This window comes from Ostrea edulis, chromosome 2, assembly GCF_947568905.1.
Source record: "Ostrea edulis chromosome 2, xbOstEdul1.1, whole genome shotgun sequence".
Taxonomy (NCBI): Eukaryota; Metazoa; Mollusca; class Bivalvia; order Ostreida; family Ostreidae; genus Ostrea; species Ostrea edulis.
In genome coordinates, this window is record NC_079165.1 from 14393019 (window position 1) to 14409868 (window position 16850).

The window sequence follows — 16850 nt, forward strand, 5'->3', positions numbered from 1 at the left end:
TAGATGTGCAGTAATGTTTCGGAATTTTCATTTTCACCCTGGGGGCCAAATGGGGGTCGAAATGATGCTTTTTAACACAACCCTGTTTCCCAGAACTCCTCTTACAATTTACGCAGTAGCCTAATAATCTTTTGGAAAATGACTGCTGGTGTCCTGTAGACGTACAATAAAGTTTTGGAATTTTCATTTTCACCCTAGGGATCAAATAGGGGTCGAAAAATGACGATTTTGTACAAAGAAACCCTGGTTCCCAGAACTCCTCTTGCATTTTAAGCAGTATCCTAATAATCTTTAGGGAGATGGTTGCTGGTGTCGTGTAGATGCACAATAGGGTTTCGGAATTTTTATTTTTGCCCTGGGGGCCAAGTGGGGGTCGAAAAATGACGATTTTGTACAAAAAAAACAACAACAAAAAAACCCTTGTTCCCAGAACTCCTCTTACATTTTAAGCAGTATCCTAATAATCTTTTGGATGATGATTACTGGTGTCCTGTAGATGTGCAATAAGGTTTTGGAACTTTTATTTTCGCCCCTGGGGTCAAATGAGGGTTGAAAAGTGACATTTTTGCACAAAAGAACACTCAGGTCCCCAGAACTCTTTTTACATTTTAAGCAGTATCCTAATAATCTTTAGGAAATTGGTTGCTGGTGTCCTGTAGATGCGCACTAAGGTTTTGGAATTTTTATTTTTGCCCTGGGGGCCAAATAGGAATCGAAAATGATGCTTTTTGTACAAAACACCTTGGTTCTCAGAACTCCTCTTACAATTTATGCATTAATTAATTATAAAATAACGCTTGTGGCTTTTTTGCCAGTAACACCAATATGACGAAGAGTATATTTAAAAGCAAACACTTGTGTGCGGGTATTACTGTCTTATGACAGCATCTAGTATTTTGATGTTCAAACCCAATGTATTCCGAGTGTATTTCAGATTTTAAAAAATGTGAACAGTGTTTATATTTTATTGGAATACATAAATTTCGCATAGAAACGTTGTTTTTTAAAAAAAAAAATGTCATATCGATGATAGATATGATGTTTTTAAAATTATCAATGATATTTCATTAAAAATACACCCAAAATGCCCAAGGAAGTGAACATTCAAAAATACAAGAAGGGGGGTAACAAGCATATGTGCTGCTTTCCTCGGGAATGTTAAACTTTTAAAGCGCATATTGACAATGCAATTACAATTTAACATTAATATTAAAATGTACCCAATCTTATTTCAAGCTTGCTTTGATCCACCTATTTATTCTCAAATAGGCTAATCCGGATATTTTTCCTCAGTTTTAGGTTTTACGTTTAGTGATTGAAACGGTATTCCGGTGAAATGAAATGCATGTATGAAAACTTTTGCGCATGATAATATTATTGACAACTAACTCGGTTGACTGGCTTGGAGTTGGACTGACACTTGCATCTGCAGAGTTCTCTGTAATTGAATTCTGGAGAATTTGCTCACTGATCCAGCTGTCTTGCTTCTTCTCCGCTCCTATAGGTAAGCGCCCTTGTTGTGGTTTGTATATTTCACCTCTGGGTAGGTGCACCTAAACGATCTAGTGTAAAACGGTTAACATCTTCTAATTTCCGCATAATGTCGGGTTCTCTTTGCTCCTTATGTGCGTAGACTTCATATAAGGATCAAAAAGTCTTTGAAATTGAAATGAAATAAGATAAAAATGAAATATAGTAAAAATAAAAGCAAAAACATTTTTACTGTATTGCATGAATATCAACAACAAGCATTGTGGGAATTGTTTTAAAAATTCCTCTTAAAGATTGGGTAAACAACTAATATGTCTTATCATCTTATGGCGTGACCATTTTTGAGGACGAAGCAAAAAGTATTGGCATCTATAGAATCTATATCAGGGCTCGAAATTAACATATGCCCGTCAGTCTGTGACTGGTTAAAGGTGTGGCGGACTGACTGACATTTGTTTTAGTCAGTCCGATGGGACTGGTCAATTTTCTAAAATGTCATTTTGGAAAACATACTTATGAAATCTTAAACACACGTACATTAGGCATTCCTCTCTAGATATCAGATGAACCAGATTAGTAAATATAAATCTCATATAAGTGTTACAGTATTGTCTGAGGCAAATCAAGTTAAGTTCCGTTATTTTATTTTGATAACATGAACGAAATGTGTTTATTTCTGAAAAACTCTGGTGGACTGGTAAATTTTTCTGCGGACTGGTTGATATTACACCTTATCAGTCTGGCTGGACTGGTGACATAAAAAGTGAGTTTCAAGCCCTGTATATCCATAACAAGAACAAAAAATATCCTGAAGTTAGCACCTAATGCTCTATTAAAGCATCCTCCTAACTTTAAAAGACATTTGATCCGCCTATTCATTGAACTCAGAAAACATAACGCAATTGATGTAAACAGTACATTGTTATGTCATATTCAGCGTCGGTGTTTAGCAAATTCACAAACAGGAGACATGGTACATGTCATCATTGCAAACCACGGTTTTGAGTCCACACACGCTCCCTACACTCCCTGATGGAGAGAATCAATTAGAAGCACCTGTGGGTAACCGAGGAGGGGTACACGTATAATCACGTTAATCGAGGAATGATTATATATGATTAAGAAAATAAGATTTACATGCTTTTACGGATTTTATGTACCATCTCAGAACGATATGAATTGGATACACAAGATTTAATAAGGAGAACTACATGTCCATGCGCTCGTATTCGAATTGACACCATTTGGACCAAAATTTTCAAGTTCCATAGGTATGATTTAATTTTACAATAGTTTTCTATATATCATGTATATATTTCTTTTAAACATGTATATACATGTTACCTTTAGGGAGAGCTCCGCTCTCATGGCCCTTCAGGCTGTGAAAGGGCTTTGCCCTGTATTATAGAATAAAAGTAGCAGCACCGAACCTTTAGCAGGCCAGAGTAAATTTAGTAGCTTAATTTCAAGCCATGTTTAAGGCTTTATAGACTTGTTTTGTATTTCATGTGTACAATTATAGATCATATATATAATATATATATGATCTATAATATCATATTATGATGTTTTGTAGTGCTGTGCGATATTACCGGTTAACCGGTGAATCCCAATTCCATTGTTGGCAATACGTATCGCGGTATTTTTTTTTTTGTAATACGGTACCGGTTTCGGTTGAATATTCTGTAAATTCCTTAAATATGTTACCTGCCCCTGATTTATAGTTTAAAGATGGTGGCAAATTAAACTGATGGATAGTGAATGTCTGAATGAAAGAGCCTCAGACCTCCTTCACCTACAACAAAATGACAGAGCCATGGTCAGACAGATTTGCAGGGTAAAGCCAGAAGACATGGCTAGTGTCAGATCAAGCGAGCTACTGGCACGACTTGGGATCGATGACTTCGACACTATCCTGTGGGAGAAGAGGCTACGCTGGTTTGGGCACGTTGCTAGATCCGGTGGGGCAATCAATAATGTCTTTAATATGAAAAAAGAGGGAGGACGACAACCAGGGAGACCAAAGATGACCTGGAAAGCACAGCTAGAAAAAGACCAGCGTGAGTGGGGACTTCGTGATGTCAACCCATTGGACTGAGATGCCTGGAAGTCAAATGTTAGGTCTGCTATGCGTGCAGCAAGCCAGTTACCTGGAAGGGAGTCCACTGCTGTGGAAGATGCACCTAATCCTGCACGTTAATCAAAATGCCGATGATGATGATGATGAAAGGCTCCAATGGTTTATATCACTTTAAACTAAAGAAGGAAAACAAAATACTTACAGTAACAGAGATGGCTGTATGAAAAGGTGAAGATAACGAACAGTGATCAATCTCATAACTCAAATAAGCAATACAAAATAGATGGTTGGGAAAACACGGACCTGTATGTGATTATTGTAACAAAAACGGTGGCACTACAAACCTAGCCAGTTACATGCAGAGGTACCAATGCAATTTTAACATCAATTCTAACATCAATTCTAGCCAAATTAAATGGAAAAACGGGATTGTCTCGGGTTGTATTGTGTATTACTCCCACTCCCCCAGGTCATGATACACTTTCTGCAATGATGAATGGTATATTTGAATTGAAATATCCTAGCAAGAGTTCATGAGCTTCAACAATTTAACAATTAGTCTAAAAATCCAGTAATTTGAACCATTTTTGATTCTTCTATTCATTTGTCAATATTTCCATATACCGTGTAGTGTTTCAATTAGAATGAAAGAAATATCTGAAGATAACTGTTTTTGTTTTATTTCATAAAGATTGTTATAATATTGTGATATATTGCAATACAAAATTTAATATTGCAATATATCGCAATGCGATTTTTGAGTCACAATACCGGGCAGCACTATTTGTTTTCTGATTTTGTCTGATCATATTATAATTCCAGAGACACAGCATGAGAATCAATTGAATGAATGAAGAAATGAAACCAGTTCAGATTAAAGTGAAACATGTTGTGCGAGTAGTGATCATTTTAATCATTGCTGCTATCATCGTTTTGTATGGAGTACCATTATTTCATCGTACAAAATTTAGACCTGTGCCAAAACATGAGATGGGTAAGAAATATGTGCAGTGCTCTTGTAAGCTTTAAACGTTAATTTTTTTTGGGGGGGGGGGGGGGGGGTGTTTGGTTTGTGCCAAGAATTTGATTACTGATGGCATTTAACCTGATTAATTCAGGATATTCTTAGTTGTTTAATGCAGGTTATCACTGCTTTTAATCATTTGCTAGGGGTTTATAACTGTTATACAGAATATTTTTTACCAAGAGGTGGCAGTAAGCTGACAATATAAGAACTACATTATTGTGTTTGTCACCTATCTAGGTCTTCTTACCGACCCCACCAATAGGTGGCAGTGATTTCTTAAGTCTCGGAAATTCCCATAACCCTCCGATACAATGTATGTGGTAAATTGTGAAGAACTTGCTTTTATAACCTTAGCATTTGGTTGTAGAAGCAATATACAAGAACATTAAGGAGGCAGACAGAAAGGTTTATCAGAGTGAGGGTAGTCTAAGGTTCAAGAAGAGGAAGTTCTATCTGGATGGGAAACCTCTGCGGATTTTCAGTGGGGCATTTCATTACTTCAGGGTTCTGCCCCAATACTGGAACGAGACCTTTCTGAAAATGAAAGCTAGTGGGTTAAACACTGTAGAAACGTAAGGAGAATGAGAGTATTTAAAGATATCCTTGATCAATCAAGACTTACTTGTTCATGTGACAAATTCTGTATTTTTATCAATGTTGTCAAGAAGTATATGTGCTTCAAAGTTTTCCTGATTTCAATTCTATGGTGCAGCAGTTTTAAAGTAATTATAGTTGAACCCATTCTAACTAATGAAAAGATTGTGTATTAGCTTATGGTATACTGGTTTTTTAAAATTTAAATTTGTATATTTTGATACAGGTATGTCGCATGGAACATTCATGAGGAAATTAGAGGTCAATATAATTTCAAGGGAAATAACGGATTACTTGATGTGAGGTATAGAACACCAAACCACCTGCTATCAGACATACAAGGGGGGGGGGGGGGGGGTGGAATTTCGTGTCCAGACTTTAGATTGTCATTGGGATGTAATTTTGGGGATATGGTTCCTGTAGTGTACATGGAAACATAATATGAATTGTGTATTTCATTGTGGTTTTGAAGTTTGTGGGATAGAGGTACCCACAAAATATAATTTTGTATGTGTGATCACCATTTGTGAAGTGTAACTGAATATTTAACAGTATGGGGCAACACTGAATACCTACTGTACATAAATATAATTTTGTATGTGTGATCACCATTTGTCAGTGTAACTGAATGGGCAACACTGAATACTTACTGTACATAAATATAATTTTGTATGAGTGATCACCATTTGTCAGTGTAACTGAATATTTAACAGTATGGGGCAACACTGAATACTTACTGTACATAATCATATTCATTCTTAGAGCAGTTTAGGCTGTTTATCCTCGGGTTGACCCCAAAATATCGGAAATATACAAACATGCAATTGAACAATATATGTTTACAGCTGAGATGCCCTATACTTTTCTTTATACTCGGTGTTCTAGTCTCAGTCTTTGATTTTTTGTACTCTTTCTGTACTGCATTTATCTTGTATTAAAATCTCTACAGTTCACAGATAGTTTGATACTAGAGTAGTTGATTTTTATTCCTCCAGGGAGTTCATTCAGACGGCGAAGGCTCACGGATTTTATGTGATACTACGTCCAGGCCCCTACATTTGTGCAGAGTGGGAATTTGGTGGTCTTCCTGGGTAGGACAAAGTTTTCTTGGTTGCTCATATTTGGAATTCATTGGTTTGTAAATCCAATTGATACTACTATGATTATGTACAGCATATTATGTGTGTACTGTTAAAGACATTTATCATATATATCATCAGTTTATATCATTGCACTATATGCATACTATGTACATGTATATAGTCAGTTTATATCACACTCTATAGATATAGTCAGTTTATATCACACTCTATGAATATAGTCAGTTTATATCACACTCTATAAATATAGTCAGTTTATATCACACTATAGATATAGTCAGTTTATATCACACTCTATAGATATAGTCAGTTTATATCACACTCTATAGATATAGTCAGTTTATATCACACTCTATAGATATAGTCAGTTTATATCACACTCTATAGATATAGTCAGTTTATATCACACTATAGATATAGTCAGTTTATATCACACTCTATAGATATAGTCAGTTTATATCACACTCTATAGATATAGTTAGTTTATATCAAACTTTATAAATATAGTCTGTTTATATCACACTCTGTAGATATAGTCAGTTTATATCACACTCTATAGATGTCAGTTTATATCACACTCTATAAATATAGTCAGTTTATATCACACTCTCTATATATAGTTAGTTTATATCACACTCTATAGATATAGTCAGTTTATATCACACTCTATAAATATAGTCAGTTTATATCACACTCTATAAATATAGTCAGTTTATATCACACTCTCTATATATAGTTAGTTTATATCACACTCTATAGATATAGTCAGTTTATATCACACTCTATAAATATAGTCAGTTTATATCACACTCTATAAATATAGTCAGTTTATATCACACTCTCTATATATAGTTAGTTTATATCACACTCTATAGATATAGTCAGTTTATATCACACTCTATAGATATAGTCAGTTTATATCACACTCTATAAATATAGTCAGTTTATATCACACTCGATAGATATAGTCAGTCTATATCACACTATAGATATAGTCAGTTTATATCACACTCTATAAATATAGTCATTTTATATCACACTCTATATATATATATATATATATATATATATATAGTTAGTTTATATCAAACTCTATATATATAGTCAGTTTATATCACACTCTCTATATATAGTTAGTTTATATCACAATCTATAGATATAGTCAGTTTATATCACACTCTATAGATATAGTCAGTTTATATCACACTCGATAAATACAGTAGTTTATATCACACTTTATATATATAGTCAGTTTATATCACACTAAAGACATAGCAGTGCTCCAAGTCACATCTGCCATTAGATCGCAAAATGGCGACCTAAAAATATTTCTGGTCACCATTTTCAAATTTCTAGTCACCATGCTCAAAATTTCTACTCGCCATGGTAAAAGATTTTGTAAATAAGACCTACAGTTTTTTTTTAACTTGAATATCTTTCAAGAAAAAAAATCTACACCCATGTATGCGTTTTGTTTGTTTTATTTTTAATCTGTATAGAAATGTTCTGTGAAACATGCTGGAGGCTAACAAGTCAAGTATTTACTCTGGCAAAAGTTGTATTGCATTGGGCCATCCTGTATATTTTACAGTACGCTTCTGGGGAAGAAAACAGCGTTTCACACAAGGATTTGCTTTAAAGTCCTCAATAAGTGCCAAGTGGGCTTTCACTGCTTATGCGAAGAAGAGCTACTTTTGTTGGATCTTTTGTTGAACAATTAGTACCAGCATCAATAAGAACACTACATCCCGAGTTTGTAATTGTCTGTGAAAATTAGCAGCAACAGTTGCCCTGCTCGACTCACTGCTAATAATGCAGTCACGGACAAAGACGTGTCTCTTACTGTTACCGTGAATAGTCACACTTTCCAGATTTGAAAGATGTACACCAGGTCGTGGTGAAATCGGACAATGGGTGTCCAGAAATGGTGGACGTTGCTGGCTGATTAGCCTCACAAATTCTACAAAACATTTTGCAATCTCCGTATATCAACCACAAAGATTCCTTCACCCATTAGGACTGGGGTTCTTCCTTTACTTTTGCATTTTTCTTTAGACACGGCTACGTCATCTTTAAATGCAGAACTTTCTCCGTGTGATTCTGGAATTTCTTTGTTACATGTACTAGGTCGAAGCTTCTACTTTTTACTACTGATAAATCCAAAGGTCTTTAACTCTCGTTTTTCCTCCATCTTGATTACATGTACTTTCAAATGCTGTTTTGACCGAAACTGAAAAGTATTTATTCAGACTTCCGAGCCCGATTACAAAATTTTACTGGATGCCCAATTTTTTTCCACTAGCAAAAATGCGACTTAAATATAATCTCTAGTTGCAAAATATATTTTCTGGTCGCAAATGCGACCGTTTTACTCGCAACTTGGAGCACTGTATAGTCAGTTTATATCACACTCTATAGATATAGTCAGTTTATATCACACTCTATAGATATAGTCAGTTTATATCACACTCTATAGATATAGTCAGTTTATATCACACTCTATAGATATAGTCAGTTTATATCACACTCTATAGATGTAGTCAGTTTATATCACACTATAGATATAGTCAGTTTATATCACACTCTATAAATATAGTTAGTTTATATCACACTCTATAGATATAGTCAGTTTATATCACACTCTATAGATGTAGTCAGTTTATATCACACTCTATAAATATAGTCAGTTTATATCACACACTATAGATATAGTCAGTTTATATCACACTCTATAGATATAGTCAGTTTATATCACACTCTATAGATATAGTCAGTTTATATCACACTCTATATATATAGTCAGTTTATATCACACTCTATAGATATAGTCAGTTTATATCACACTCTATAGATATAGTCAGTTTATATCACACTCTATAGATATAGTCAGTTTATATCACGCTCTATAGATATAGTCAGTTTATATCACACTCTATAGATATAGTCAGTTTATATCACACTATAGTCAGTTTATATCACACTCTATAGATATACAGTAGAGCCTCGGGAATCCGGACGCCATTAATCCGGACGCTTCACCTTCCGGACGATTTTTCTAGGGAACAGAATTTTTATACGTTATTTTGCATCACTAATCCGGAAATTCGCGTTCCGGATCCGGACGGTCACTTTTTACTACAAAACGTTATAATGCATTGAAAATTGTACCGTTAATCCGGACGGTAATTTTGTTTAGGGAAGGTCTTTGTTGGACAATTTTAGCAAGACGTAAATTATAAAGAAAACAAGCCAAAGTGTCTAATTGAAGCGATTACCTGTACCCTGTCAACACCTCCCTATGATTAGGTGGTGTGTAATGATATGTCAATTAGATACATGTAGCACGTGCCGATCGAGACATTGTATTTCCAATTTTCGCACATAAGATCTTTATTGCGTGTAGTGTTGGATTTTGTATATAAATCTGTAGCATATTATTTTATAGTCTTGATCAATAGCCTAATAGTATTAATAAATTAAACATCATGCCGTAATGATAATTTTGTTAACTGCTACATGTGCTACACACATCAATTGTACTGATTCGTAAATTGATTATCGGCTTATGCAAATCTAAAGAGTGTAGATTATACTTCTAGATTCTGGATTTTATACTGTTGATTGGTTTGAAATATACATGTATGTTCATGCACATGTATATGTAGTAAATTTTTAACGTTTATAATGTCACGCATGTAGAATGTACCTGTGTACGATTGATTCTTGTTACGATGTTGTAGAGCTTTATTGCTTTCGAATTTTTAAACTCTGGGTAGAAGTGAGAAAATTACCATTTTAAGGAAAATGACAATTAAATTTTGAATGTACCCGTAATGTTAAGTTTCACCCGAGTTTTATTCCGTTATTATCGCATCATGAAAATAATAGGTGCGCGTGGCTAGATCAAAGCAGTAGTAGGTCTTGATATTACGAGCTTAAATGATTTTTGTTCTCCCGATATTGTCTTGGATAATTATAGAATAAGAAATATAAACTCTGGCAGATGGAATTTTGGTTAAAGAATGCTGTCAACTGACATGATAATCACGAAATTCTTATATCAACTTTGGACGATGAAGATTGTTTTAACAGACTGCCGAACCCGTGAATCGTGACATATGGAAATTACCGGCCTCTTTAAGAAGTAAAAGTGTGATGAAATGTTTGAAGTGTAAATAATTATGTTAGTTACTTTACTAATGATTCATTTACTTATAGTTACATAAAGTGCTTCATTATTTGTTTTAGTGCATACAGTACATAGTTTTGTATATTTATTTGTAGGGATCATATATATGTACAATGTAAGCACAGGCAAATACACTGAACACGTATTAAATTTTAGTGCTTTGAAATACATGTAAAAGTTAACATCATCATAATTTATTTACTAATGCAAATGGTCAAATCCAATGATAGAATGTGTTTAATTCACTATGCATCAATAAAGTAGGCATATATTGGTTACTTATGTAAAGATAGAAAATATGCGATTCAATTATCCGAACGCTTCATTTATCCGGACGATTTTGCTGGGAACCAAAGTGTCCGGATTAACGAGGCTCCACTGTAGTCAGTTTATATCAAACTCTATAAATATAGTCCGTTTATATCACGCTCTATAGATATAGTCAGTTTATATCACACTCTATAGATATAGTCAGTTTATATCACACTCTATAGATATAGTCAGTTTATATCACACTATAGATATATAGTCAGTTTATATCACACTCTATAGATACAGTCAGTTTAAATCACACTCTATAGATATAGTCAGTTTTTATGCACCCGAGATTGAAGATCGGGGGGCATATTGTTTTTGTCCTGTCTGTCATTCTGTAATTCTGTCATTCTGTCTGAAACTTTAACCTTGCTAATAACTTTTGAACAGTAAGTGATAGAGCTTTGATATTTCACATGAGTATTCCTTGTGACAAGACCTTTCCCTGGGTACCAACATTATTGACCCAGTGACCTTGACCTTGGAGTTTAATCTACTTTTTGAAAATTTTAACCTTGCTTATAACTTTTTAACAGTAAGTGATAGAGCTTTGATATTTCACATGAGTATTCTTTGTGACAAGACCTTTCTGTTGGTACTAAATCTTTTGACCTTGACATTTGACCTACTTTAAAATTTTTTTTTACATAGGTCATAACTTCTAAATGGTAAATATAAGAGCTTTCATATTGTACATGAGCATTTCTTGTGACAAGATCTTTCTACTGGTACCAAGATATTTGTCCTTTTGACCTTGGCCATCTTTGGAATTGGCCATTATCGGGGGCATTTGTGTTTCACAAACACATCTTGTTCTGTTTCGTATTTTAGCTGGCTGTTGAAAGATGGCGACATGAAAGTACGCTCAAATTATAAAGGCTATGTTGATGCAGTGGACAGATATTTCTCAAAACTTTTTCCGTATATCAAAGACCTTCAGGTTGGTAGATGGGAGAGGTGATACCAGTAAAGATTAAAGCCTTCCTACATGTAGGTCAAACATTGCACTTTGTATAACTGTACAATATTTTATTCACAGTACTCCAAAGGAGGGCCTATTATTGCTTTCCAAATTGAGAATGAGTATGCGTCCTATAGTACAGAAGTGGAACACTTAAAGACGTTAAAGAAGGTCAGTTAATGTCTACCTATTGATCATTGGAAACAGAGGCGCCGCGAAGAAGAGCATCCCCTAACAACATGTCATTATAAAATTAGTACTATCTCAAACATTTTTTTTTTAACGTTCGATAACTTTAGATTACTGTGTGATTAACCTTTGACCTAGAAATCATTTAGGCATATATTCTATTTCCCCACACACAACCTCTGATAAATGTATGAAGCTGAAAGATCATATATAGTACATCAAATTTTTTTACTGTGTCCACAATGTTTCGATGTTTGATTATAGGCTGTGACATTAACCTATGACCTTTTGACCTTGAAATCATCAACATTCATGTCTCACCACATAGCTGACAGCTTTCTTACAATTAAGCATAAGACTGAAAATTAGAAAGATACTCTACATCCACAACATTATTCACTCACTGTTTGCGACCTTGACCTATAACCTTTTGACCTAGAAATCAGTAGCCATCTTCTTCCCCATACCTGCTATTACTAACAAGAGTGGGACAGATATCTGGAATTTTATCCTTTATATGGAGTAAAATGCATTTCAAGATGGATACACAGAGGCACACATACGATGGAAAATTACTGTACTGATTGTTAAAAGCAAATATATGTGATTTATCACTCCAAACATTCTCAAATACAATGTAATATGTGTGGTTTATCTTTCAGGACAAAAAGTAAAATTTGCATTTTGATTCGCTTGAATTCATGAATTCAACATTAAACACTTATATGTACATATTGACATTATCCCCCCTCCCCAAGTGTTGTGAATTAAAAATCAGAGTGGTTGAAAGACAAAAATATCTTGGCTTTCCCCACAGGAAAAGTTCTTGTCTCTTTCATTGGGTACAGGGATTTGTAGGACAAAGAGATTTGTCAGTCCCTTACCATCATGTAGTGTACAGTCAAATAAATGTACATTGTAGTGTACAGTCAAATAAATGTACATTGTAGTGTAAAGTCAAATAAATGTACATTGTAGTGTACTGTCAAATAAATGTACATTGTAGTGTACAGTCAAATAACTTGGATCTGTGTGATGATTACAGTTAAGGTTCGTAGCCTTAAAAACGATACAGGTTTAAAAGCACCCAGTTGAACTCAATGTAATAGCAAGGGCATGTACTGTTTGATAGGAGTGAGAAAACATAATATGCTGATATAACAGAAGATCCAGTGGTGAGAACAACTGATTTAATTCAATCCCGAAAGCTGTATGATCCTATGTTCATGTATCATTTTAAAATTGTACATAATTACTCTAAAGCAGATTAATTAGTTTTCAAAGTTATTAACTTCCCCTTAATTACATGCTTGAAAACATTTGCATGTAAAAGAAAACAGTGAAAAAATTATCTAAAAAGTAAATAGTAGCGGGTACGCATAAATTATACATTGACTGTTAGGCGTCTATAAATAGCCCCACGCGGGTCAGGGAAATCCCAACATGATGTATATATAACTCAGACACAAAGTTCTGTGTAACTTTAAGGCTGCAATAGCATAAAACAACGTATTACTAAGAGGTATTTGATATTTTTATTTCTCTTAAAATTCTGGCATGGTACTGTTGTAACAAAATACACAGCTTTACTCAGATAAGATCACTGATGATCTGAAAACCTTAGGTTGAATTGAACACGTGACTGTTACTTGAAAAGGCCAAGTGACGGTTGTTTGTAAACACCGATTTAAAACCTAATAATTCTGGTTAAAATAGGTGAAATAATTTATGACGTGTCATGCAACCTCATAAATACGTACGTACAATGATTTAACAGCATTTTTACAAGGTGGAATAAAATTCTTGAAATTCAGACCATATAAATTGAAAAGAAAAGTTTATTGAATATCATTATTTGAATAACCGTAGATGATGAAGCAATATGGCGTGGTGGAGATGTTCTTTACGTCTGAAGGAGGAGGGCTGTGGAATTGGATGAAGGGGTTACACCCCATTGTTTATGGTAGTTGTCTCTATCTATCTACACTCTATCAGCACTTTATATAATTAGTTGGTTTAAAAGTGAAATGGCCCACTAAAAGTTCTTTTACCAAGTGAAATACAATGTTTTGAAAAGTAAAGTATTAAAGCTTCATAATATATGTACTATCATGTGTAATTACAATTATAATACACTTTGTTCTGAATTCATGGATATAGGGGATTGGGGGGTTTGGATGACACTAAGAACAAGGTTTCATAAGCGCGTCCTTATTTCCTCGGTAGAGGCCTTGCCCACAGTGAATTTTAAGGACCTGGAGGAAGGCGGGCAGGAGCTGGTAGACTTTGTCCTCGGACTCAGTGATGAGTTCCCGCTGTTCATCATGGAATACTGGACTGGTTGGTTTGAAGAATGGGGGAATAAACACAGTTCTGATATGCCTACACCAAGTTAGTTACCATTTTGCTCAATAATTAAGTTTAGCTTTATTACGTTAACATATAGTTAAACTTTGGTATCTCAAACATCAATATCTTGAATACTATGGATATGTTGAAGTGAGCTGGTAGTCCCAAATACATTTTCTTTATGTATTTTAACTCAATATCTGGAACCCTTGGATATCTCAAAAAAAAATTCTCATTCGAGATCACAAGGTTTGAGTGTATGTAAAAAACAAATACTACACAGGAGTTCTGTGGATGTGTGATAATTTGTTATCATGGACTTCTTTTGACTGTTGTTAAAATTTATCGTGCTACTTTCATTTTAATCTAATAAGTTTAGTTTGTGTTTATGCAGTTATTTCTATTCTAATTTTACACCAATTCTGACTGTGATTAGAAATGCATAAATAACAAAATCTTTTAGTAAATTTGCAGTTTTAAAATAGGAAAGATATACAAAACTAAATTTTGATTTTAGCTGTGATTTAAGAATTTATGATATAAACATTACAAACACATAAATTTCCTTACGTTGTGTTTGAAATGACTATAGAAATTGTTATTTCTTAACTGTTACATCAGATATAGAATATCGGAACAATTACTCATCTTTAATTCTGCCATGGTATTAATATTTAATATGCCCAATGAGATTTCATTTTCTGTGTTAACTTTAGGAAATTTTTCATTACTGCAACTATAGCAGATTCACTATATTCAGGCATTTAACAGCATTTTTGAACGGGGAAAGGTGGGGGAGAGCAAACAGATAAAAATTTGCCTTCATATTTTGTCTTAGTTCTGTCCTAATCCCAAAATCATAGAAGGGTAGGTACATGGTTCAACGATTTCCACTACTATTCACCACTACTATAAAAAGTGACCAGCCAATAAATCAAACTTTATATGTAAGAATGATAAACTTTGTATGTGATGATAACGAGATAAGTACGTCACATGTCAAGAAAAGTCTTTTCTCAGCTTATAAGCTCATGGAGCCTAATACTAAATTCATTGTATGATGCCACACATTATGGTGCCTTTCAATCACAGGAGAACTGACATTTCTACTTTTCTGCATTTTTCCCCCAGAAATGATCGAGATTGTAACAAAATTGCTGGATAAAGGCGCCTCGATTAACTTCTTCATGTTCCGAGGTGGAACAAACTTTGGTTTTATGAACGGAGCTAAACATTATCGGAATGGTGATTATAAACCTGTGGTTACTAGTTATGGTAAGAAAAATTTAACATTTTAATGCAGTTATATTGTTTTCCATTTAAGAAATAAATTTCATTTTTATACGCTTAATTGTCAAAGGTATTATGGTATGGTGTCATCTGGTGTCATTAAACTTGGTAAACATACTTCTCATGCCAAGCTTGGGACACCTTTTGTTCTTCAAGGTCAAAAGTCAAGGTCGTAGTATCATTTAGTAGGAAAGCCTTGGAGGCAGGATACAGTCCGAACTGTACATTCAAGGATCTTACAACTTGGCACATTTAATCACTATGATGAGAGGAAGATGCCTATTCGTTTTCCAGGTTAAAAGTCAAGGTCATAATGTCAATTTCAGTTAATAGGAAAACATTGTGTGCAGAATACAGACCGAACTATTGGGGTTAGGACCGTCAAACTTGGTACACATTCTCATCATGTCAAATGGAGGATGCCTTTTGTTCTTCAAGGTCAAAAGTCAAGGTCATAGATCACTTGGTAGGAAAACCTTGTAGGCTGGATAAAGACTGAACCGTTGGGGCTTGGACCATCAGACTTGGTACACATACACCTTATGCCAAGAGGAGGATGCTGATTGTTTCTTACCGTCAAAGGTCAAGGACGTAATACCACTTGGTAGAAAAACCTTATTTTTGTAACTGATGCAGTTTACATTTCAACTTGATTGGTACACTGTGACCTAAAAGTGTGTGAGGGCTAAAAGTAGTTCAAACAGTTTTCTGGACTTTTTCTCATCATGGATACAGATATTGCACTGACATTTTATCAAACTCCCTCTTAGAGAAATTATACATAATCAGTTCACATGTCAGATAGATTGATACACCATGACCTACTTTTAATAAGGCTTTTCTATTTGGAATGTGTATGATATCAATTCAGAATGTATAATGTGCTTACAGGTCCAACAGGTGTATGTTGTACCATTTGCGGTACTGCTGTTGAAAATTCATGAGGGTATGAGCTGCAAATCTCCTTACAAGCATTCTTCATGATGTGCATTAACATGTCATGAAAAGTATGCTGCCCTGAAGTGTTGCAGTTCATACCTTGATGTGTTTTCAACATAAAATTTATTTTTTATATTTTTGTTGGAATTTTGATGTGTTAAAGTAGATGTACTATATTTCACAAGATTCATACGCACAGTGTTCACAACTCTTTTGCATTCATGAAGAAATGGTTATCATCACAATTGGTAAAAATATCAAATGTAAAATATTGGAAATGTAAATATTAGCTATTGGATTCTGGAATTTTATGAAGTACATGTATC

At 34.3% G+C, this 16850-nt stretch overlaps 2 protein-coding genes across 2 annotated transcripts in view; both read left to right on the top strand.

The window, feature by feature from the left end:
• The first annotated feature begins 1296 nt into the window (after positions 1-1296).
• LOC125680751 (beta-galactosidase-1-like protein 2) overlaps positions 1297-16850 on the top strand; it is a 29333-nt gene continuing 13779 nt past the window's right edge. The window contains exons 1-10 of the mRNA XM_048920508.2: positions 1297-1504; positions 4394-4565; positions 4966-5170; positions 5419-5496; positions 6188-6283; positions 11628-11736; positions 11836-11928; positions 13816-13909; positions 14173-14337; positions 15427-15570. Of these exons, the coding sequence (XP_048776465.1) occupies positions 4418-4565; positions 4966-5170; positions 5419-5496; positions 6188-6283; positions 11628-11736; positions 11836-11928; positions 13816-13909; positions 14173-14337; positions 15427-15570 (1132 nt within the window). The 5' untranslated portion in view covers positions 1297-1504; positions 4394-4417. The remainder of the gene's footprint in view (positions 1505-4393; positions 4566-4965; positions 5171-5418; positions 5497-6187; positions 6284-11627; positions 11737-11835; positions 11929-13815; positions 13910-14172; positions 14338-15426; positions 15571-16850) is intronic.
• LOC125678897 (uncharacterized) lies at positions 3242-3589 on the top strand. The gene has a single exon (XM_048917682.2). The coding sequence runs from the start codon at positions 3242-3244 to the stop codon at positions 3587-3589; it is 348 nt and encodes a 115-aa protein (XP_048773639.2).